At 45.5% G+C, this 24256-nt stretch overlaps 1 protein-coding gene across 1 annotated transcript in view; it reads right to left on the reverse strand.

Moving 5' to 3' along the window:
- Window positions 1–1818: 1818 nt before the first annotated feature.
- LOC134417124 (potassium voltage-gated channel subfamily KQT member 1-like) overlaps window positions 1819–24256 on the reverse strand; it is a 336325-nt gene continuing 313887 nt past the window's right edge. The window contains exon 6 of the mRNA XM_063153975.1: window positions 1819–4104. Coding sequence (XP_063010045.1) covers window positions 3964–4104 — 141 coding nt within the window. The 3' untranslated portion in view covers window positions 1819–3963. The remainder of the gene's footprint in view (window positions 4105–24256) is intronic.

Below are 24256 nucleotides of genomic sequence, written 5' to 3' on the forward strand. Positions count from 1 at the left end.
ACCCGTGTTTTTACATGGGGGAACAAGCAGGACCCTGGGGCTGCTGACCAGCCAGCCTCACCTCAGTGCCCAGTAAGATCATGGGACAGATCCTTCTAGAAGTCCTGTTGAATTATATGGAAGACAAGGAGGAGATTAATGAGACTGAACACGACTTCAGCAAGTTCAGTCATGCCTGACTAATCCACTTACCTTCAACAGCAATGACAACTGAGATCAACTACCTGCACTTCTTCAAGGCCTTTGATAGACTCCCCCTTGCCATTGCTAGTTTGGAATTGGAGAAATATGGATGGACAAGGAATTGTCTGGATGAAGTTTCAGTTTACAGATCAATGTCAAAATGGAAACTAGCAATGAGGGACTTGCCTCAAGGGTCTGTACTGGAAAAAAAATACTTAACATCTTCCTCAGTGCCCCCTCAGCAGGTTTGTAGGTGACAACAAGCTGAGCCAGGCATGGATGGGCTTGAGGGAGGGGATGCCATCCAGAGGGACCTGGACAGGCCTGAGAAGTGGGACCATAAGAACCACATCCAGTTCAACAAGGCCAAGTCCAAATGCATTAATATACAGTTTGTATGCCCGTACCAAACCATCTTTGCTCAGAGGAATGGTCAGGAAGTGTCACCACGTGGTCACATCAGTGCTAATTCTGTGTGCTTTTCCCCCTGGGCAATCAGAAAGATTTTGCTGGATGGCAAATGGATTTCTGTCTTAGGTGTGAGTGTGGACATTTTCTTAAGCATGGCTAAGCTATGTTGCTTGAATTTTTTTGACCATGAATCTCTTCATATGGTGTGAAAATGGATGTCTCCCACCAGGCTTCTTCCTTCCTCCTGCAATTTGCTCAAGCCACACCCTCATCTCTCCATTCTGGCAGTGGGGAGTGTCCTGGTCACAGGTCCTGCCACACTGTGGTGTCCACAGTGCCAGCTGTAAAGTGGATGTATGGCCAGCGCTGCTGGGTTTTCAAACCTGTGAAGGTTCAGGTACTGGCCTCACTCAAGACTTTCTGGGGAAACCCTGGCTTGAGTTTAAAACAGACACATGTGCACACACACAACACACACACACATGTGTACAGACAGTCTGGCACACATTCTGTTTTTGTGGAGGGACCACTGCGTGCCTCTTTATCTTCTCCTCCCACCCACTCATCCCTTCTGACACTCACCATAGCTGTGACCACTTGTATTCTATTCAGCTGGATTTTCCAGGCACTTCAGAGTAGTAGGTGTTGCTATATATATAGTGCCTAAACACTCCTGTGGAGGCTGAAGAGTAAGTAAAACACTGTTGCATTACTTGGTCCACCAAGTGATCAGGATATCCCTCACACAAATGTCTGCAGTGTTGCAGGAGGAAATGTCACCTTGTGTTGGCCACAGCTGTCCCTGAGCTCTTCTGCTGAAAGCTGCACTGCTCCCCTTAAGAATCTTGGTGGCAAAAGGATCTCCAGGCAGATTTATTTTCTTTTACCTGTGGCTGATGAAACAGTGTTAACCCTAATTTGGTGTCCAGTGTCCATTTAGCTCTGGCTGGCCACAGTCAGGGAGGTTTTATGAAGGAATATTGCAGAAGCTCATGACCCTGACTGAAACCAGGAGCAGCTCAATGCTCTGGCAATGATTATTTACTGTTTGTCCCATGTTACATGCTGTATTTGGTCATGTTCAGTAACTCTGCAGTAATCAGACAAGATGGAATGGCGGCTTGTCAGCTGATTTAATTAAAACCACATTGTTTCTTTTTTTTTTTTTTTCTTTTTTATTGCCTCTCACACATCATTAATATTCTGTCTAAGACGCGCCTGCAATCTAAAGATTGGAATCAGTCTCATTGTGCTCTTTCCAAGCTTGAATTCCCAGACACACAAACCTGGGAAAGAGTTTTAAAGGGACAGGTAATAGTTAGAAACTAATTTGATTACATTGAAATGGACCACTCATTTGTCCAAATAAATGCTTATTAGGGGACCAGTCTTTCAGGTTGCTTTTAAATGCAATGCAGGCTTGGCTTTCATGGATATGAGTGGGAATAGAATATATTTAGGATTTCCCAGGAATCAGGTCTTTGCTCTGCAGTCTTCTGCTCATTCAAATTGTTGGTTATGCAAATATATTAAAAAGACTCAAGTAAGTAACACTGCACCCATTTTAGCTTGGTTTATCATTTGGGTTTTTAGCAGCAGTGCTGTATTGTTCCTTTTCTGAAGTGCCAGGTAAGATCCATTTCATGGTGGCAGTGTTAAGGAAACTCCCCAGTCAGACCATTCCCTCTGGGGCTCTCTGGCAGTGGCACTCCCAAGTTCAGAGACTTTTTGGGACTGAAGGCCCTTCCTTGGCCTGGCTCCCCACATCCCCCTCGCATCACACCAGCTTTGCCATGGCAGAGGTGGCAGAGTCCCACACGTCTCATTCCATGAAGCCACTTCTTCCTGGGGCAGTGACACCGAAACAGCCCAAGCTACTGCCTCCAAGGAGGGACCCCAGCAAAGGAACTCTGGGATTTTATCCCATCACAGTCTCCCCATGGCCAGTCCCCATCTCCGTGTCCATCCACCTCGCTGCCATCACTTGTTTCCATCTCCCTTGTTGTCCAAGGTCGGCAATTCCCAGCTGCTGCTGCTGTGTCTCAGTGTCCATTCACCTGGCTGGCTGTCACCTGCCTTTGTGCCCTTTGTCACCCCAAAGGTCAGCAGTTCATCTTCTAGTCCTGGGCTCCACCCAGAGCTCAGCCTGTACTTCACTCTGCATTTAAACCTGCATCTCAGCCTGCATTTCCATCTGCAGCTTGCCAGCCCAGCTACCTGCACCAGGGGTGTTCCTCAACAACAGCACGTCAGCCAGCATGTGCACTCGATTTACAGCCAGATTACAAGGCAAAAAATAAATCTAGCATTGAAAATTATACACAGCAGTTTATTTAAACAGCCATTAGCTTTCATCAACAGTGTGTGCATTTCTGTTTTCTTTAAGGAGCCCTGCCACTCTCAATCACAGCTGCAGCCCTCCTGCAGCACCCTGCTACTCCGTGGCTCTAACCCAGCTTCACAGAGATAGCTCATAGCCAATTACCTTACAGGTTCCTTATGTTAAAATTAAGGCAACTGGAGTCAACAACCTCTGCTGAATGAAGGTAAAAGCTTGAGAACATTTTGCATAACAGTCATCAGAGTAGCTGATAACTATTACAGTGTTCTGGTGAAGTAAGCCTACGCAGATCCTATCTCTCCTGCCTGTCTGTTCCAACATGCATCTCATCTCACTGGCAGCCCTTTGCTTTAATTAGCTGAAGTCTCTGCTTCAGCCTTTCATATGTCAACCAGCCTGTGTACACTTCCATATTTTTAATCAGTAGCCTGTTGTCTTTACTTTGTCATTCGCACCAGCATATAAATCTGCCCTTCTTATGATCCTCACTGCTTGGTAGAAGTCAAAACATGCTGTTTAATTTTCCTGTTCACTGATTTCCATTTGTTTCATGTTCAAATGCTGGCTCCTTTCCCCCTTTGGGGCATGCTGTGAGCATTAAACTTAGTGATTAAATGCCAAAAGAACAGTTCTTTTCTCCTTCCGTGCCCACAAATGGGTCATCCTAACCCTGGCTGGGACGCTTCCCTTGACAGCGTGCCCTGTGCTTGTGTGCTCAGCCCGAGTGGGGCTGGGGGATGGGAGCTGGGCTGCTGCTGGCTGCCAGAGTTCAGCTAAAATAAAATAAAACAGGTGCAGAACTTATGTGCTCTCCTAAGGTCGTGGCTGGCTTCTTGCTGTTTCTTCTCTTTTTTTATTTTTTTTTTTCAGTTTTTTCTTTTCATCCACTAGTGCAGATTTTTCATTTATTTCATTTATATTTCATTTCACCCGTGACACAGATGAGGACACCAAGAGTGAGAGATACCCAGACATGGAAGAGCAGGAGGGTCCCGTGTGGCTGTCCCCTGGCTTTCACATTTCCTGGGTCACTGGGGGGACTCTGTGGGTGTCTGTGGGTGTCTGACAGGTGGGGTGGCTGCCCCTGGCATCTGTGTCTGTGCCTGATCCCCCAGCTGAGCCTGGAGGGTGCTCAGGATGTCATCCAGCTTCTGGTCCATCTGCATGACCTGTTAGGGAATCAGAGAGCAGAAGAGCTGTCAGATGGTTGCAAATGCTGCTGGTGAGAGGCATTCTGAGGCCAAAAGCAAGGGAAAAGCCTGGCAGGGAGCATGGGCATCTGAGAGCCACCCACTCCCTGAGTTTTGTCCAGCCTGCTGCTCTGGAGCAGATGACACTGCAAAGTCACAGGGACAATGGCAGCAGAAGGACAGGACATTGCTGGCCTGAGGACTCAATTCAAGCATTTTGTCTCTCAGCCTTTTCCCAGGGCTGGTGATGATGCATCCTGCAAACATCTGCCCTGAAACTCTCCTTCACTCTTCGCTTTATTGTGAATGTTTTTTTCCCAGTACCTCTCCCAGCCCTCACCACCCTTGCTTGTGGGACATCATGCTTTCCATGACTGTCCTGGGAAATGGAGCAGCCTCCCCTCCCTTCCCACTGTAAATGGATGCCTCGGTGATACATGTTGCAGTCAGAGATCCCACCAGATATGGTGTTTATTCCCATGCACTTTTAGGAGGATAGCCTACTAAAAACCTCATATTAACACCAATGGCTTCATTAAAAAAAAAAAAAAAAAAAAAAAAAGAAAAAGAAAAAGAAAAAAGAAAAGAAGAAACAGCCGTTCAGCCATTCAATAGGAAGGCATGTTAATTCCTTCTTTCATTTCTTTGCTTTCTAGCTGAAATTTCTCAGCTGTAGTCCCTAGTAGAGGAGTCCTTCTTAATTGTTATTATTATTATCATTATCATTAAGCAGGGAAAGGCACATATGAATTTTTAAAGGGAAGCTGCACCCATGCTTCCTAGTATTTTTAAAGTTCTGATCTTTCTTTAGGAGCCCATAGCTGGCATTATCCCCTTGTGCTGGTAGGGCTTTCCTTCACTGCAAATGGCTCCCACTCACCTCAGCATCACCCAGTGGGACAGGCTGGGGGCTGGGGGCTGCTTGACTTTGCTCCAAAGGCAGAACTATGGCCAGCATCGTGTAATCAGCTGGGATCACTTCTAATGATGCTTGAACACAGTGCAGCTTTGTGTTATAGATGAGCCCAAGAAAAAGGAGCATTTTGAAGAACATTGAATGGTTCACTTTACAGTTATCTGCTGTGAAACTGTGAGCCTCTGCAAACTGTGATCTGTCCCAGTGGGTCTAATAAACTTTGATAGCAAACCTTTTAGAGTGATATCAGATCTAAACTGAGCTTTCATTAAAAAGGGAGGCAGAGAGAATGAGAGGGGGAGAGAACGATTCCAGCCTTTTTCTGAGCAAAGATAACTTTGGAAATGGCCATTGGCAGCGTGGACTGAAAGCTTAGGAGGCTGAGATTGCTTTAAAAGCCAAGGCAAGGAAAATCACCTTATCCACTTTTGCCTCTTCTGTCTCTTCTCACTCCAAGTGTTGGCTCCCCTGTGGGCCCCTCAAACCTCAAGGTACCAGGAGCTTATTCAGGTTTTATCTCTTTGGTTACCACTATTGTCTCCTAAATACAACCTGCTGGGGAAAGAAGAAGTAGAGAATCTCTGCTACATCCTAGAGGGAGAGATGTGCTTGCCTCTCTTCCATTTCTGTATTTACAACTGCTAGTTTCTGGTAGGAAAAGCCCTTCTCCCTGCCTCTGTTTAGGTGTGTGGGTTATCTGAGGCAGTGTCTACAAGCAAGAAGGGAGTGTTTAGGACGTGGCTTGGACAGCAGAGACCTTCACTACAATTTCTGCCTTCCAGGTGCATGGCCAGCACTGCCTGAGCGGTCAATCACTGACAAAAGCGCTGACATTGCTCTGTCTCAGGCTCAACAGCCCCAAATTCTGCTCAGCACTGACTTGGCTGAGAGTCTGAAAGTCACTAGTGGTTTAAGGGTTAAACAGCATGGAATTAATTTGAAAACCACAGCCTTTATTTTCTCCTCCATTCTTGAAAAGCCTGTTTGGCTGATGCTGGTAATGACTCAACAGAATCTTTCTTAAGCAGAAATGTTGCTGCAGAGCAGAAACCAAAGCAGAACTAATGTATTGCAATAGGGTACAAAGAAGTGTAGGCAGGGAAATGGGATCAGGCAGATGAAAGCTCTTTTAGGGCTTTCTTTTGTGAGGCTTTGTTGATTTTGATCTTCACGCTTTATCTTAGATAAGCTTCGCCTGCATATTCCATATCATTTAAACTCTGCTGGATTTCACTGTATTTTGCCAACTCAGTGAAAGAATGTGACAGGGAATAATTCTGTGCACTCTTTTTTTCCAGGAGAAGAGGAGGGTGGAGAATATTCATTTGTAGGGATGGAAATCCTTACACAGGGGAGTAGATGACACCACACTTCTGTCACACCTTCCACATGAGGATCAGCAAATATTTCCTGAACGCCAGCAAACAAAACGGCACAGTTCTCCTCTGTCAGTCCTACACAGGAGGATTTTCATTACAATTTTTGAGATTAAAAGCAGAAATTAAGTGCAAAAATTAAGTGGCCCATAGGAAGATGTAGGCAGCACCTTGTGGAATTGGAGGTTTTTAAAGAAGGGTCTGATTTGGAGGCTGGTTAACTCTGACCAGGGAGTGGCAAAAGAAGAGCTGTGGACACTTGGCCCAAGGTCAGTAGGATGACTTGCAGGGTTAGAGGAATTTTCACTGGGTGAAGGTTTTTTCCACAGGAGGGTCCTGGTTTCAGGTTTCTCCAAATCCACCTCACAGCTCTGACTTTCCCTAAGCCCAAACAGAAGTTGCCTGTTTTGAGCAACACCCCCAGGCAAGTGCTGGGAAAGGGTTAAACAGAGCAACGTGTGTTTTTCAGATAAGTAAAGTGAGAAGCCATCCAGAGCTGGCTGCAGCGTTTCCAGAGAGATGTGATATGGCCCTCCCTGGCTCAGTGGAGACAGGTGAGCTTGGCAGCTGTCCATGGGCAAATGGCAACAAAACTCCCCTTCTCCCACCTCACAACAGCGCTCCGGAGATGAGCTATAAAATTGTTAAAATGCTTTTGTGTCCTTTCAACTGCCCTGTAGAAAGGAGACTTGCAAAAGCAGTTTAAGAATATTGCACTGTTGTTATTGGGACTGTGAGGTGAGCTGGAGGAGTGTTGAAATGTGTATTTATTCTAACATCCCCCTGTGAAAAAGGGGGCTGGACTCCATGGTGACATGCAGGGCTGTTAGAAAAAAGAGCAAAAAAAGCAAAAAGGCGCAGCAAGCCACAAAGTTAGTCAGAACATGGGGCTCAAGGCGTCCCTCCCCTTCACCTTGAGCACCAGATTGGCTTTCAACACCCATGGGCTGTTTGGGGATACTTTTGAGCCTCTGTTTGTGAGAGCTGCTGATGCTTAAATACATCTTTTTACCTCAGGTGACTCCTGCTGCAGAAAAGGCTTGTGGAGAAACACCCCTGGCATGGCAGCAGGACAGCTGAAGAGGGCTGGGTCATAATGGGGCTTTGCCACATGCTGGACAGATTCCCAGCTCCCATGAGAGCTTTTTATTCTGCCATATTTTGCACACACAGGCCATAAACAAAATGCATGTGTGGAAAATAGTTGCAGTAGCCACATGGTCTCCCCCAATTCCTCTCACTTTAGGCCAGAAAAATCCCTCCCCCTGTTGGTTTGCTGACACCCCTAGGTTTTGTCTATCTTTTTAATATGATTTATGGAGGCTGGGAAAGCCAGTAGCAGTTATGTGCACAACACACTGACTTGAGCTATTTCCAGAGAGGCAGCAGAAGGGGAAGATGGTCTGCTGGAGCACTGGAGTCAATCTGCAAACCCACAAACACACTCACATATTGCTAAGGCAGTGAAGCTTTGCACGAAATGCTTAACCCCACAGATTACATAAATTTGCTGTCACCTCCTGGAGGCTCTGCTCTCTGCCTCCAAAGCAGCAGAGTCCTGAGCTCAGCCCACTGAATACCCCTTCTCTAGCAGTGGAGAACTCTGTGCTCTCCAGCTCTCTACTCTTGGCTTTACCAATACATTTCCTCTGTTTCCAGCCCTTGTTGTAGGTCCTGCTCCTGAGATAGCTCCAATGAACCAGGATCCATTCTCTGACCTAAACACAGCTGCCCGGAAGGTTTTAACACCAACTGCTTGGAAAGGAGTAGTTTGATAGGTAGGATTTATTTTGTATGGACAGAAGTATGCATATGAACCTTAGTCTGCCATGAGCTATTTCTACCTGTGGGTATGTGATTCTGATACTCCAGGCTTGTTATTTATGATAGGTCACCTAAGGCCAGTTTGGTATTAATGCAGTAAAATCAGATGTGATTTAGCTGAACTGGTGCAATCCATTTTATGGATGCTTCCATTTCTGACTCATGTGACATATTGATTTAGCTGAAGCTCGTTATCCAGAAATTTGTACCACTTTCACATATTGACCAGATCTGTCACATGATGTTTCTTCTCATTCCAGATGGTGGATTGATTTGATTAGATCCTGTGTTTAGCTTTATATGCACATCTGGTCTTGTAGCTTCTCTCTGCCTACAGTTACACCCAATTATTCAAACTAATTGCCTATTGTACACTTCGAAGCCTGAATTGTTTGTTTTAGGAATTGCTTTATTTTTTAGCATGTGGATTTATTGCTGCCCAGAGACTGCTGGTTCTGGGAAGGGACATCTTTTGTCTACAGCACTGCCTGCAAAACTGCCTCCCTCCCACCTTGCTTGTCCTGTTAGATATTGCACTGAGGTGGAATGCTGAATCCACTGAAACTTTTTTCCCCTTCAGCAAGGCCAGGCAATGTCAGTGTTGCATTAGCCTGCTGGTAGCTGTGAGGAAGCCAATGGCCACAGCAGGCACAGAGGCTGGGACTAGCCTGGGGAGATTTCTCTTGTGCAAGGTGTGGCTCTGGAGCAAACTCTGCTCCAACCAAGTGCTTATGGATGTGCTCGGAGCATGGGAAGAGTCTTCCTGAGTTCACCAAATATTAAAGTGCTTTGCTGGAGTGGAGCCAGAATGGTCAACAGTTTGCAGGATTACACCTTTAGGATAAGCTTTTGGAGTCTCCGAAGTACTCAAACACACATATGCCCAGAGATAGAGCTACACCACCATTTCTCAGGTCTCTGGGGAGTAATAATTGTCATCTATCATGACATCCTGCTGGAAAAAACCTTGGCATTCATATTAGCAGAGAACTAGCAGCTTGTGTCTCTGAAACAACAGGAGGGCTTTGATGAACAGGATCCCATGAACAGGATCCCATTATCTGGCTGGTTTTGGGATGAGTTGTAACGGAGCTGGAATTGGCGTCAATTCCACAACGATGCTGTAGGAAAAAGGCATCACTGCCAGGTGGGACAGACACAGGGAAACACCTCACAGTGGGACATCAGTGTCCTGCAGCCAAGTGCCAGCAGCACCTGGCCCAGCTCTGAGCTGTGCTCCCTTGCTGGGCTCTGCAAACAGCACGGAGACACCAGCTCCACACCAGGAGCTCTTGCAGCAGCCTCAAAGGTCAGGGAAACAGGTACATGAGTACAACCTAAATAAGCTCCATTTCCATGTTCTGGCAGATCCAATTCTTCATGAGCACACAAAAATATATGAACCACCAGAGTGTCAGAGTGTCATGTTTGACTTATTCCATGTACCCCTTACTTAGCAGATATCAGGTGTTTATTTTCATTCCATGGGACTTATCTGGATAACACCACCATTTTCCAGGCCTCCCTTCCTTTCTCCCAAACATCCCCACCCATTCTTAGGTCAGGTGTTCATAATTCTGTCGGCCTAGGCTATGGTAATCTTTATTTTAAGTATAGCTTCATTTATTTTGGTTTCCATCTACCTTTCCTGTTTCAATGAAAGCACAGAGTTTGTCCCCCTGCCCTGTGCTCCTGGGGTATTTCCTGCCTGTACCCTCTCAGTGAGCATTTTATTTTTGCATTTCCCATGCCACAGCTGCACTGATGAAGCTCCCCAGCAAGATCTGTGTCTGTGGTTGATGTTTTTGGTGTAAGATGCCTTTTGCTAAGCAACTATCACAAGTTGAGCCCTGGCTTTCTAAACCAGGCCTGGTCAGCACTCAGATTATGTGTTACTGCTTTGGGGAAGGTGTGATTTATTTTTTTAAAATGAATCCTTGTTTCCTAAACAAATGAGGTCTGGCTGATGATATATCTATGTGTATATTGCTATGGCAGCTTTGGATTAAGCTGGCCAACTTCAGACATATTTGCCAGAGAATCCTTGCAGATAAAAAGTTCATACAGATTTCTGAAAGTTTGGCACTTGTGCAGAAGACAGACATCCAAATTAGTGCCTCTTTGAAGGAAGGGCAGAAGAGGAAGGTGAACTGTATTATTAGACCCCAGAGAATCCACACAGGATGCCCTGACCACAGGAAAAGCTTTATTCAGCTCTCGCCCCTTATTAGCCTCGGATAATCAACCACAAAATAGAGACTCACAGGAAACCAGGCAGCACAATTTCTCCTGCTCCCAGAAGTACTTGTTTCTGGCTCAAGAAATTCAAGTGGTGCCACTCTTTGAGTGGACACGAGGGTATCTTCCCACAGCTGCCAGCTGAGCTGGGCTCCTGTGAGATATTGTCCCATTTTACCTCTTTCCACGTGCACCTGTCTATCTTTGTGACATTTGGAATTTGTTCCCCCCAGCAGGTGAATGGGACTTTGCAGAACTCCCTGTCTCCTGAGCTATGGATACAAATGGATATTTTTACAGTTGCAGGACGTTTTGTTCCTCACCCTCCCCTGGATCCTGCTCAGATCCTCCCTGTAATCTTTGCCATCTCTCCCTGTGACATGGCTGCTCTGCCACGCCCGGCATGACGCACTGCCCTGCCATTTCTCAGCTCCTTGCATTGTGTGGCTGCAGGTCCTGCTTAAAGCCAGCCTGGAGACAAACAACAGGCAGAAATAACACAGCCAGCCCAGCCTCAGAAGTGGATCTGCAGCCTCTCTGAGTCACGCTGCAATTTCACAATAAAGCCACCTTGTAAGTTATGCTCCAAGACGCTGATTAATTTAATTTTTAAATCTCCAAACAATACTGGACAGAGAGGAACAATAAAAAGAAAAAGCAGCATTAAGTAGTCCAGTGGTGCCAAAGGAGCACTGAGAAAGGAGTGACCTTAAGCCTTTCACTCAGCATTTTAGATGGGTGTGATGAACTTGGTGCTTGCATCTCACCTAACCCCTTAAATAGATGGTATCAAGCCTTCACTTTGGCTTTTTTGAGCTCAGATAAATCCCCTTCATGAGAATGACATCTAACCACACCAGCCTCATGGCTAGATAGGGTTCACCAGTTCCTGCCAGGGGGACGTTGCTTTGGGCTGCTTCTTTTCAGTTTGGTTGCAAGAATAACTTGCTGATACTGAACCCAGTGGGAGAATTCCCTCAGTCCAGCCCTGCTGACCTGACATACCTGATGGACTGTGAGTGCCAAGGTAATTTTCATGCACTTTATCACAGCTGTTGATGCACAACTGCTCTTCATTCACACACACAGGCACACACACACACAAATATCCCTGCTTGAGATTATCAGCCCATCTTTACTTGTAGGGTGGTGAGAAAGGCAAAGTGAGAGGGAGTGTTGTTATTGGGAGGAGCACAGGCATTATGGTGATGGAGATTTAGATAGCAAGACATGTAGGTACTAGAAAAGTTCCAGGCAGCTCTTGTAGGACTTGACCAGGAGCTCAGAAACCCAGGATCCAGTCCAGACCCCAGGCCAGCCTCTGTGCATTGAGCACAAGTCACTTCTTGGATAAGCCTTATCAATATTTGTTAATCATGTGGATCACATAATCTGTGACATGAAATCTCTTGAAATTGGATAGGTTTCAGTCTTGGAACAAAACAAAAGACAAACAAAAAGGTAGCAGTAATCCGATGGGGGGGCTGAAATGTTGGCTGTAGGAAGGAAGGAAGGAAGTTGTGCTGGAAAAAGAAGCTTGGTCCCTGTTGGCAGAGGACATGATGAGAGAAGATGGTGCCTTTGCCTTTCCCAGTGTTGGCTCTTTGAGAATTGACATGGACGCAGCAGAACAAGGTTGGAAGTGTGGTGTCCTGGTCATGCCAGGACAAAAAAGTGACCAGGAAGCAAAAGGATGATTGTCTGGGAATCAGAGGCTGTCACTGGGAGGCCAGTCCGGGCTTCTCTTTTCAGTTTACACCATTTTAGCCAAACCCTGAGGCCAGACTAATGGTCTGTGTGCAGATTTGTGCTGCTGTCAGAAAAACCAAGCTCACAACACGCCCTGGCCATTGGGGAGCCTGTCCTGGGCCCTCATTTTGCTGTGCCCTGTTTCAGTGAAAGGAATCCCAGGAGGAGCTGACTTGTGAAGGTCTTGGGAAGTGAGAGCTGGGCCTTTGCACCATGAGCTGCTGTTGAACAGGTCAAATGAAAACTTCTGCCTTCATTCCTGCTCTGCTCAGCATGGGACAAGTCCCTGGGGCTGCCTTTACACAGCACACTCTCTGAAAGTGCCACAGCCTCTGAAGGTGCCACAGGACTTTGCACAACACTCACAGGGTGGTTGGAGGGAGAAGCTGCAGAAACACAGGGGGGTGTTACCTGTTTAAATAGCCAGGATTACAAAACATCATTGTTTCCTCATTAAACCACAGAAACCCAGAGCAAGTGAAATATTATCAGGCAGTGCTGATTGAGGGTGTAGCAGTTCTTGATTCTGACTGACTCAACGTGCTTTGCTGAGCCCTTTGGTTTTAGCCTGTCTGGCTTTATCTGTCATTTGAAGGATTTTACTGGCTTGCTGGTTTATTAACAGCACATGTATTTTTAATGAGTTGTTGAAAAAGTCATGGCAAGTGGGTAGACTCTGGACTGCCTTGTCCAGATTTGGGCCACAGTGCCCTGGTGCTGAGGGTGTCTGTCTGCCTGTTCAGTCACACCAGGCCAGCATTTGATCCCAGATCATCAAAACCCACGGGCTTAGATGGTGCAGGAAAAACAACAACATAGCAAGGAGCAGTTCATGACTTGATGTGGGATTGCTCAGCACCTGGAAGGGCCTGAACAATTCCAGCACAAACCAGTGCAGAAATGGGCTGTAGCTGCAGCACTGTGTGTGCAGGGCAGCAGAAGAGGCTGCAGGGACAATGAATTTGGCCAGATTTGTCTTTTTCTCCTTCCCAAACTAGAGAATTCATTGCATAGTGTGTTCTGTAGCTAAAGAGACGTCCATGGCCATTTAAAACACTGACAGAACAGAACACTGAGCAAAGCAAATTTCCTAAACCCGGAATCCCAGCAGCGTCCGTTTTCCATTTCTTGCGTGCTTGAAAAATAAGCGAGAATTTTGAAAAATCAGCATGGCTACATCCCCAGGGGAGACTCAAATAAAGCATTAATTAAAGCAGAGAAAGGGAGGTGTCTTATTTGAACTCTGCTGAGCTGGATGGATTACCCATGAAAGCTGGCGGTGACAGGACAGCTGTGTGAAGAAGCCCGTGGCAGAAGCACCGGTGTCTTGCACAAACAACAGGAGACAGGGCGGGAGACACAGAGCCATAATTGCCACAGATTTCTTCCTCATGAGGCACTTGCTAAGTCAGCAGAAACCTGCCTCAGTTTTCTGTTGCAAGGCACTGTGCTGTTAATTAAGAGGGGAAAAGAAAATTCAGCTATGCCTACTATTGCTTTTACAGCTCTTCAGCCTTATCCTGCAGGGAATACTCCCAGGGGAGACCATTATATACCTATATATATATTTATTTATATAAAATTTTTCTCCTCCATGTTTCTTCTTTTTTCATGTATCATTGCAGAGAAGAAGTGCAGCAATAACAAAAAGGGACATGTATTAACATGAACATGGAGGTATGGGAATATGAGAATGGCCCAGTGAGATTTCACTGTCCCAGCATTTAGTAGAACAATTTAAACCAGTGCTGAAGTTTTAATTAAGATTTTGGGTTACTGGCTTTGTTGAGGTTCTAGAGGTAGAACTGGGAAGCCATGGAAATCTTTATGCAATTTTCTGCTGGGAGGGAAAGCATATATTTTTCAGGTCAGAAAGCTAAAATCCATTAATAAATCCAATAATCCAATAATAAAAGAGGAATAAGCTAAAATTTATTAATAAAATAGATAACACTCGTGACCACTGAGAACCCTACAGATTTAATTGCTTACAATAAGTAAGTAGCTACATCTACTTATAACAGAATTGTACAAATCTTTGAGGTGGGAAAAGACCTTCAAGATCATCATGTCCTACCTTTCCTTTACTTATATTCACCATGAAGTGTGACTTTAATCTACTGGATCAATATAATCTATATGTCTAAGCCATATTTAATTATTGGCTGGGGTATTGCCCCCAGTCTGGGTGCCAGGGCCATGGATGCCTCTTCCTCCATGTTGAAATGAAATTTTACTGCTTGCAGATTACTCAGGAGCAGAGGGAAAAAGCAATAGCCCCAAGGAGGGGGTCTTATGCTGTGCTCCAGCTGAGGCACAGTGCACCCCATCAAAAAAAATGGGGTTCCTCACCCTTCTTCCCCTTACCTCTGCACAGTTAGCTGAAATGTCCACGGTAAGGCAAAAAATATTTTTTTTCCTAGGAATTTGAGCTAAGGTTTTAATTACTGTTAATAAGGATGTGGATTTTCTGTCCTGCAAAAAGATTAAGAAAAAATTATCCAAGCCCCCAGACTGTGCCAAGCCTGGGTACAAGTAAACAGTTTCTTTGCCATGCAATCTAATTTCCCCCCTTTATTATTTGCTAATGATCTGCAGAAGACAAAAATCGCTGTGAAATACATGATCCCCTCCCTTTTCATTTTGAAAACACTGAGAAACCTCCATTCAAATCTTTGTTTGTTTTTTGCTCATTATTCCTGAAAAATTCATCAAAGTCAATATGACTCCTTGTGGCGCAGCAGACCCTGCAAATTGTGACTTTTTGATGTAAGACTCCTGCCAGCTTTATTTCAGAGACTTGCACCTTAGAGGAAAAACGTGCCAAAAGCACACAAAATCAGAGAGGAGGGGAAGGTGAGAGTTGCCCCATCCTTGGGCTGTTTGGCTGCAGAGACATCCCAGCTCTTGTGGGGCTTCACCTCCATGCCCAGCCCTGGCAGGAGAGGCAGAGGGGAGCAGGACCTGTGTGCACAAGGGGTTGATAGTGAAGATTTGCCCATCTGTGGTGCCAGCCAAAATGCTGTGCCCTCCCCAGCCTTTCCCAGGGCTCTCCCCAGGCACTCACAGGGATTACTCAGCTCAGGGTGGTTTCAGTGCCCTGGGTCATAGTGGGATTTGGACATGGCTCTGTTTACCCACATCATTTGGGCATGGCCAGGGAATGTGGCAATCTGAAGCACTGCTGGAAAGCCAGATGTGGTGCTCAGGAGTGGATCTGCTTGGGCAGCTGGGGAAGATTAAATCCTCTTGTTGGCCACAGGGCAGCATGGGGTGGCACTTGGGACATTAGGCAGAGCTGAGAGAGGCTTTTGTAGTAAAACCAAAAACTTTGCTGGTCCCCAAAGCCTGCAAAGGTTCAGGAGCCTTTCAGTAAACCTGGATTGAGCAGATTTATAATTTCAGGGAGGAACCTCTTAAACCACCCTGGTATATGCATGATTTTGAGCCTAGACCCGGCCACACTTGGCACTTTGGAAGTTTTGCTTTGGGTTTTTTGCATACAAATCCAAAACACAATGTAGACTCAGCAGGGAGGAACCGATGCAGACCAAAACTGCTGAGTTTAGCACAGCTCTAATTATAATCTCTTCACAGTGCTGGTTTTATTTATTATTGTTTGTACTGTGGTAGCAGTGAGGAGGCTCCAAGCAGCTCTGGGGCTGCACTGTGGAAAAGGCAGAGAAGGAGGCAGAATCCCCAGCCTGAGGAGAGCATATTCTAAATAAACAAAAAAGATAAAGAATGAGGGAAAGACACAAAGCACGTAAGCAGAGCGACCAGGGGGTGCTGGCAAGGCAAGGCTTTTCTTTGCGTCTTTCTTCTCTCACCCACACACAAAATTGTGTTTGTTTATCCTGTAAACTCTTTGGGGTCAGGGCTGCATTTTCCAGAATGTTTAGGGAGACTGGATGCAAGAAATGTTGGAGAAATGGAGGTGCTGAGGGCAGCAGCAGCAGCATCAGATCAGCAGCCCATGGGACCCCTATGCTGGATTTTGGCAGTGAGGGTGGGAGGAGGAGGAAGGTGGTGGGGAGGAAGGGCAGAGGAGGAGGAGGCTGACTGCCCTCCTTAGCTTGGGTCAGGTCAGAAAACCCACTCTGACAACCTGGGACAAGCCACCAGAGCACTCCATGCTGCAGATTCCTCTGGGGTTGGGCAGGGCTAAAGTGGCATAATTAATTCTTCCTTGGTGTAAAGGGCTTTGAGATACCCAGGTGAAAGGTGCTGGATGAATGCAAAGATTTATTTTTCATAAACCTTTTCACATATTCTTTTCACTTAGGCCAAGTCAAGGCCAAAAGCCAGGAATTTTAGAGAAACATCTCTCTAATTATACGTACATACATATATATGAATATAAAATATATTTGCAAAAGAAGCCAAGGTATACTTTTTCAGAATGAAGCTTTAAAGTGAGATTTCCTAAATCTATATATAGGATCTTAAATGAACAACTAGATTTAAAATCAGGACACTTCATTAAAACTGAGTTCAGGAGTCCAGCTATGAGTTCCTACTTGAAGATGTTTTGCCACAAGCTGGCTGAAAGTTTCAAATCTTAAAAGAAGTTTTTAATGTCTGGTTTTGTTTTTTATTTTTTTTCCTCAAGGATTTAGGTGAAGGTTTGGGCCAGTTATTTTATCCCAGTTATTCACGACTCTGCAACTATTAATTAAAACAAACAGCCCTCTGATGCTATTTCTCACAATGGGGAAGATTTATATCTTGAAACTGAAGCTTGTTTTTACACTATTTTCTACACTGCGTAAACATCCAAGGTTGTTATTGCAGCAATCACCAACACAAGCTCTCAGAGCTCCTTGCCAGCCTTGTGATATTTATTGTTTGAAAAGCCCCAGCTCCTGGAGTGAAGTGATTAGATGAGAACCTCAGCTTTCAGTTCAAAAAAAAAAAAAAAGAAAAAGTAATTTTGAGAGAAACGGGAAACCATGAGCAGAATGCAGAGTCAAGGGTCCAAACATCAGAAAGGAGAGCAAAAAAAAAAACAAAAAAAAAGAAAACCCCACATGTGTTATTATTCTTTAAAGCCTAAGGACACTTAAACCAAGCTCCCCCTTCTAATCTGGCAGAGGGGGGCTGACTCATGGCTTGTGGCTGCCAGGGCATGGCCGTGGCTGGGGTTACTCATCACCCTGGAGTGCCCAGAGGTTTTTCCCCAAGGGGCTGCTCACCCTCTGCTGAGCTGCCTGTGGTTGTACTGCCAGGTGCTGGGCCCCAGCCACTTCTATTTTCATTTTAGTTTTTTCCTTTTTCCTTTCAAACCAACTTTACTGGAGCATTTGTTTGTGAAAATATCCTGCACAAGGAATGAGCACCGACTTGGCAAATAGAGACAATAGGTCAACTCCTGGTCCCTCCAAATCTTACAGATATCTTTAAGCTTTCAAAAAAAGAAGAGAAACAGAACTACTCAAAAGTCTTGGCTGCTAAATAGTCAGTAAGGCCATAACAATGTAAAAGCAAATGTAAATATTATATGATGAAATATATTTTTCAAAAAGCAGGTTTTTTCTCAGCAGTCAGATGGGCTTTATATACAGTGGGATGATTCATTCCTGAAGGTAACTCCAGCCTATGAAACAACCCCCTCCATATCATGGCCTAAAATATCTAATTTTTACAATGCTTTTACCTTGTGAAAGCTCATTCAGCCTCCTGGTTTATTTTACATTTGAGGCTGTACTTCTCCCTGCTCTGCTCTCCACAAACCCTCGGGGGAGAGGGAAAAAAATACAGACCAGAAACCTGGCTAACCCCAGTGTGACTAAGGGGCATTAATATTGGAAAACCATTGCAAGGAGTGTAACAAAAACAGAAGCAGGAGAAAAACAAGAATATTTCTGCATAGCAAAATAGCACGTGGTGAAACCTTTTGTACACAAAAGGCAGGGTGGGTCCCAGATGAGGCAGCAGAGAGGAGTGTGGTCTTTTCAACGAGCTGAATGTGCAGCCCTGCCATAGCCATGGTGCAGACTGTGTGGTTTGCATTTATTCATTTACAGGGGTACAATTCCCACCTCTCTTCAGGGTGCAGTTAAACCTGACTGCTTCTAAGTGTGGCTTCAGGAATCAGGGCAGCTATAGACCAGCAACAGATGGAGTCACAGCTCAGAGGGGAGATAAATCTCCCCTTGCAGGAGTGAATAGATGCCAGAACACTCTGAAATCCCCCTCTTTACCAGAGAACCTTGCATTATGAATGTGTCTCTCTGCTGGGGCTCGGGTTATGCCTGCAATAATGACCCAGTATTGTCATATCTGTTTCAGACATACTTTGTGAGCTGGTGGAAGACAAATGTTGGACACACCAGTGCTGTCAGCTGCTCCAGTGCTCTTCAGGAACGCCATTCTTCCTATTCCTGCTGTTGATTCAGCCACACACCCTGCCAATAAAGTGCAGCCATAGCTGCCTGACAGGTCATCCCCACTGCACAAGAGGGGGCAGTCTGCCAGCCCCAGACAACTTCACCACCAACCCTGGCTGCCCCAGCATAACCAAATCCCCAAGGGTAATGGCAGCCCCTCCTGAACTGATGTCTTATCCCACTGACGTCCTGGGACTTCCCAGACTGCTGGAGCCACAACTGATGAACACAGAGGTGCAGCCTGATGCCATCCTACAGTCCTGGGTGTGCTGTTGTAGCCCAGAATGAGCCTCAAGTGGGATGTCCCCAGCTGGGAAACCCAGGCCAGGGGAGCTGCTGGCACTGTTTGGTCAAGGTTACAAGGCAGGGCTGAAGTGTCCTCCAGCCTCACATCCAGAGAGGTGCATGAAGGCAAACAGCTGGAACAGCTGGAAGGGAGGACACGACAAATCAGAGACTTCTGTTTGCTTTTGCAGACAGATCAGGGGACAAAGGCAGGTATCCCACAATAATTTGGCAAATACCTCAAGTCAGTGAGATGTGGCTTCACAGAAGACCTCACCACGTAATGCAGCCCAAAAAGGTGGCACAACCACACAGTTAAACTCAAGTACTGCTCCAGACTTTGGAAGTTGAACCTCAAGAACGCCAGGCTGGGAAAAAACTCTGCTGCAAAGACAAAGTCAGACCAACTCAGGCAGATTTGTGGATTGGAATGGAAATGCCCTCACTGTACTGGTTCCTTAATGCCATTTTATTTCTTCCTTCCCTTTTGAAGAGAGCTGTTGTGTGAGCAAACAGAGCCTCAGTTTTCTGGTTGAAGCTCCTGACGCCAGCGATCCTCCACTTGCATGCAGCTTGGAGCTATGTGGAAGTCATAGGGTCAAGTTGTTTACCTTGCCTGTGGCAAGGCTTGGGTTCATCAGGTTAATTCCAGTAGTTGCTAAAAGGTCTTGAATTTTTTTTCTCTGGTGTCATATGGCTTTGTATTTTTTATTTTTTTCCCCCAAAGCAGGGGGTAACCATGAACTGTTCAAAACATACTGAAGTAAACAACATTTTTCCACATCAAGCTCATCCTGTGGATTAATTCATTTGCATTTCTGGCCCTTTCAAGTGAAGGGAAGTCATACAGATGGCAGCAGTCACTTAAGGTTTTTAAGAGTTATGGTTCACATAGTCCAAAATTGATACCAGGACTTCTCATTCCCAGGGAAAGGAAAGATTATGGTGGACATACTGATGTTTTGGGAAAAATCGGGGATTTTTAATAATATTAGAAAAATATATTTTACAGCTGTTATTATTTGTTTAAGTTCAAAGCCTCTGGCGCATCCACACTGATCTGTTGTGAATCACTTCTTTGTTTTTGGTGGTAGAAAAGTTGATTTCATAGTGCTGATTCTACTGGGTCTGGGTTAGTCTTGTTATCCTTTCAGATAATGGACCATTGAGCCCTGCAAACAAGGCTGCTGTCTGGTACCATCAGCTGATTTACATCAGATTTCTGAGGTTGAGGAGTTCCAGTTCTTTGGGGTTATGTGTATAGGAACAGTAAGAACTTCACAACAATCAGGGCAGCAAAACACTTTAGTCAAGAACTAGCACTTCTTAAATATTACTGGGGTGAACTAGGCCCGGATACAGGAATGAGTTAATCCTGAGATAACTGTCAATAATTTGCCATTAACCATGGCTATTGATTCTGCAGCCTGGTGAAATTACTATGTAAAAAACCCCACAGTGGCAACAGCAACAAAGTACAGTGTTTTCTGGCAGGCTCTGTGAGCCCCTTCAATGCAGGAAGCAATAGATTATAAACAACTTTTATTTTAATCCCTGCAGGACGCTTTGTGAAAGTCCAAAAACAAGACCTGTTTTTCTCAAAGCCCCCCAGAGGAAAAAAAAAAGTTCTTGATATCCCAATACAATATCAAAGAGATCAGCAAGTAAAGAAAAACTATCTGTTCCTGGCAAGACATCAGAACAGCTCCCACAAGTTTATAGTTGTCCAGCAGATCATCAAAAATAGTTTTGCTTGGCTTCAGGACTTTTTAGTGCCAAGAGGTGGTGCTGATTGTGAGATGCTTGGTATTTTCAAGTGTGCCAGCCAAAGGACTGCTGAGGGATCATAAGTGGTCCTTAATATGTGAAATTTGTTATTTCTGGGCTATTTTATGCATAAACTGGTTTTTCTGTGAGCAAAATGCTCTGTGGTGTGCTCAGTGCAGGCAGCTATTGTGCACACAGAAGCTTCTATTTGCACACCTAAAAGTGTGCACAGATCTATTTCCTGTGAGAAAACCCTAATATCTAATTCTTAGTCGTACACAAGTCCATCAATATTTGCAGTGCTCACCATGAGCACATCACAGGGGTTTATTTGCACAGATTTTTTTTGGGCAGAGATGGAAGGAAGCCAGCTTTTCCCTGGCACCAGTGACTAGATATGGGCTTTTTTCCCCCATCTTTCCCTTTTCTTCTCTCTGTTTGCACCTCCAGGGCAGTGACAAGGAGCTGATTGAGTGGCAGTGGCCAGGGGACAGCTGCAGGGCTCAGGCCCAGCAGGAAGGGACAAGTGGGGCTGTGGTGTGGGCTGGGCTGGGCTGGGAGCTGGGCTGCCGCACTGCAGAGGGACTCTGCAGAGAAAAGCAGCCAAATGCATGAAAAGGACTTCTGGCTGTAAAGGAAACCTGGGTTTGGGGTTCAGCTGCAAAATTTTCAGAGCAGACAGTCAGGAGGTCAGGCTGTTCTGGGGAGGGACAAACATGAGGTCTCTGGGAGCACAAGCACAATGATTTTGGCAAATCTCCCTCAATGTCAGCATAGGCTTTGACTCAGATGATGCTGTAAGGCCGTTTCCATCTTCACAAACAGCCTTGCCATCTGCTCTGAGCCATTTTACAGTCCCTGTTGACCCTTCCTAGAGACTAGCAGGGTATGGCACTCCTCCAAGGAGACCAAAGTGGTCACTTACAAACACCGCCCTGGCAATGCACAGCTTTCAGGACACACCAGGTGGGGGCTGGTGCTTGCCCATGACTTGGCAGAGCTGCTGGAGGGCTGTAACATCTGGGCTAGCTCTGGAGGAATCTCCTTGTCACTGCAGAGTGCCCCATGCCCTCCTGTGTCCCCCAGATGCCTCAATCCTGGTCCTTGTCCCTCCAGTGCTGGGTGCTGGATGGTGTCTGTGCCCACAACTGCTTTGTGCACTCTGAGCTGCTGAGCCTCCACCTGCCATAACCCACCCTAAATATGTCCCAGACAACACACCCTAAACATGTCCCAGTGCCAACATTCAAACCCTGTCACTTTTAAAGGTCCTGGTCCCACAGAAGTGATGTCCTTGGTGAGGCTGCAGCCCTCCCCTTTTCAGGAGATTTCAGGAAAGCTCAGCTCTGATAACAGGCAATGCTTACTTGAAGTGTTGAAACTCACATTTGGTGAGTTATTAGCTTTGCAAAGCTCCTCAGCCATAGCTGTCCTGTCATCCTCCTCAACAGAAATGGTCCTGTCATCTGTCCTGGCAGGGAGTTTTGGAAAGGGCAGGGAGCAAATTCCATCACTTGGAGATGAGCATAGGGTTCTGCAGGGTGCTCTGAATGCTGACACTCAAAACTGATTTGAGCTGTGCTTCATCCTCACAGATTCCACCTGCATTCCCCGTGACCAAAATCCTGGGAGGGGAATTCAGCTGGTGATTTTCATGGAACCATTTCCTATGTCTTTGCAAAGAATGCCTTTGCAAGGGACTTAATGAGATTTGTTTTGCTGCACAACTTTTTTCATATTTTGCCAGTCATTTGAAAGGGTAAATCACCCAAGGTAAATCTGGATATGCAATCCTAAAATAAAATAATAGCAGGGTTGAAAATGTTTCTTTAAATGGTTTTGAGTGAATTATACTGCTTGATGATTTCTTTTTAGTGATATTAGAGGTATCCAGAATTTTCCTCTTTCCATTTTAAAGCAAAGTTAACACCCTAAATTTCCAGCCTTTGATTTGCTTAAAAGTCTTTTACTAAAAAGACTTTTTAGTTTAAATTTCAACCAAACCCTTTTCTAATGATGTAAAAAAGTTAGTTTCAAGTTTTTATTAAAAAGTAAGAAAATTGATAAAGGCAAGGAAACCCTTCCCACTCTACTGTTCCATTTGTAATTACTTTTTAATTATTTTTTGTAATGTTTTCGTTATTTGTAATAACATAAATAGGCTCAGCAACAAGGGTAAATAAAAGCCTGAATCCCAACATCTGTGACTTAAACCAACACCATGGCATGACAAAGTGTGCAATTAGATTTGTGCACCTTTTAAAGAGGCAAAACCTCCTGGCCCTTTGCCACATCTGACAGGCTGGGAGAGGGGTCTGGGGCACATTGGGCTGACTCTGGGGGTGCCCAAGCTCCCACCCACCCCAATGGGCTCAGGCACAAGTCACTGCCTGGCCCTTCCACTCGGGCTTCAGCAACTGGCTGCAGTTTTCCCACTGCTGTTCAGGCTTTAAAGTGACATTTTTATTTGCCTGACCAAATTCTGAATGTGGCTCAGTCCTCCCCCAGCCCAGAGCTGTGTCCTCTGTAACAGAATAATGTTTAGGGCTCGATTCATAGTCCACCAGGCGAGTATAATCAAAGTGACTCGGCAGGGTGTGGGGTGGGGGAACAAAAAACAAAGGGAAAAACAACCTAAACAAGCCACTCCTTCCCCCCCAGCCCTTTCCTGGTACAGAACAGAGTGTCTTGTGCTCCATTCAGCTGGCCTGGCTGCAATGGTTCTGTGCACAGGTACAGAGAGCTGCTGCTGCTGCTAAAGAGTCAGGGGAGGCTCTGTGATTTTGGGGATGGAATTCCCTGAGATGGAGTGGATGGATGTGTTTCCCTTGGTCAGCCCAGGGTGACAGCTCCTCTCTGTCCCTGTCCTGCCATGCTGTGCAGGCTGTGTGTGTGTATTTCTAGGGAAGTATTATTAAAAAAAAAGGAAAAAAAAAGCAACATTTTCAGGGGCTGCACAGAAACCAGTGCAGGAGTTGCTAGAGCAGTGTGCATACGCTCAAGAGGAATCCCTTTCAGTTCCTCTTTTCTTCAGCTTTATTTAAAAAGGCCTTGAAGGCTGGTTTAATTACGAAAACCAGCTCTCTAGACACCAAACAAAACGGCAGCCTATCCTAAGTTGGCACCAGGACAGATGCATATTTTGCTCCCTTCTCCATGCCAATGGGCTGTAGCTCATCCAGTATGTCAATCCAAGTTGGCTGTCTGAAATCCAAGCTTAGTGGCCTGAAAATATCCCGCTCTGCCTTTGTTTCGTGTGGTAAACAGCGCGCTCAGTTTATTTCTTCAACCTTCAAAACAAAAGTTAACACACACCCTCTCCCCCCCTCCCCAGCAAAAACCCCACATTACTACATATTTTGGTAATAGCCTCTGTTTGCATTTCTCCCCACTGCAGGATTTCCCTTTTTCCCCCCTCTGTGTACACTGACCATGGAGTGCTGGCCAAACACGCTGCTTTTGAAAAGATAGGCCTGATTCTGCTGGGCACTGAGCTCTGCTGAATGGACTCAAAGTTAGAGACCCAAACAGCCAAGTTCTGCAACAAAAAAAAAAAAAAAAAAGAAAAAAAAAAGAAAAAAAAAGAA

This window comes from Melospiza melodia, chromosome 4, assembly GCF_035770615.1.
Source record: "Melospiza melodia melodia isolate bMelMel2 chromosome 4, bMelMel2.pri, whole genome shotgun sequence".
Classification (NCBI taxonomy): Eukaryota; Metazoa; Chordata; class Aves; order Passeriformes; family Passerellidae; genus Melospiza; species Melospiza melodia.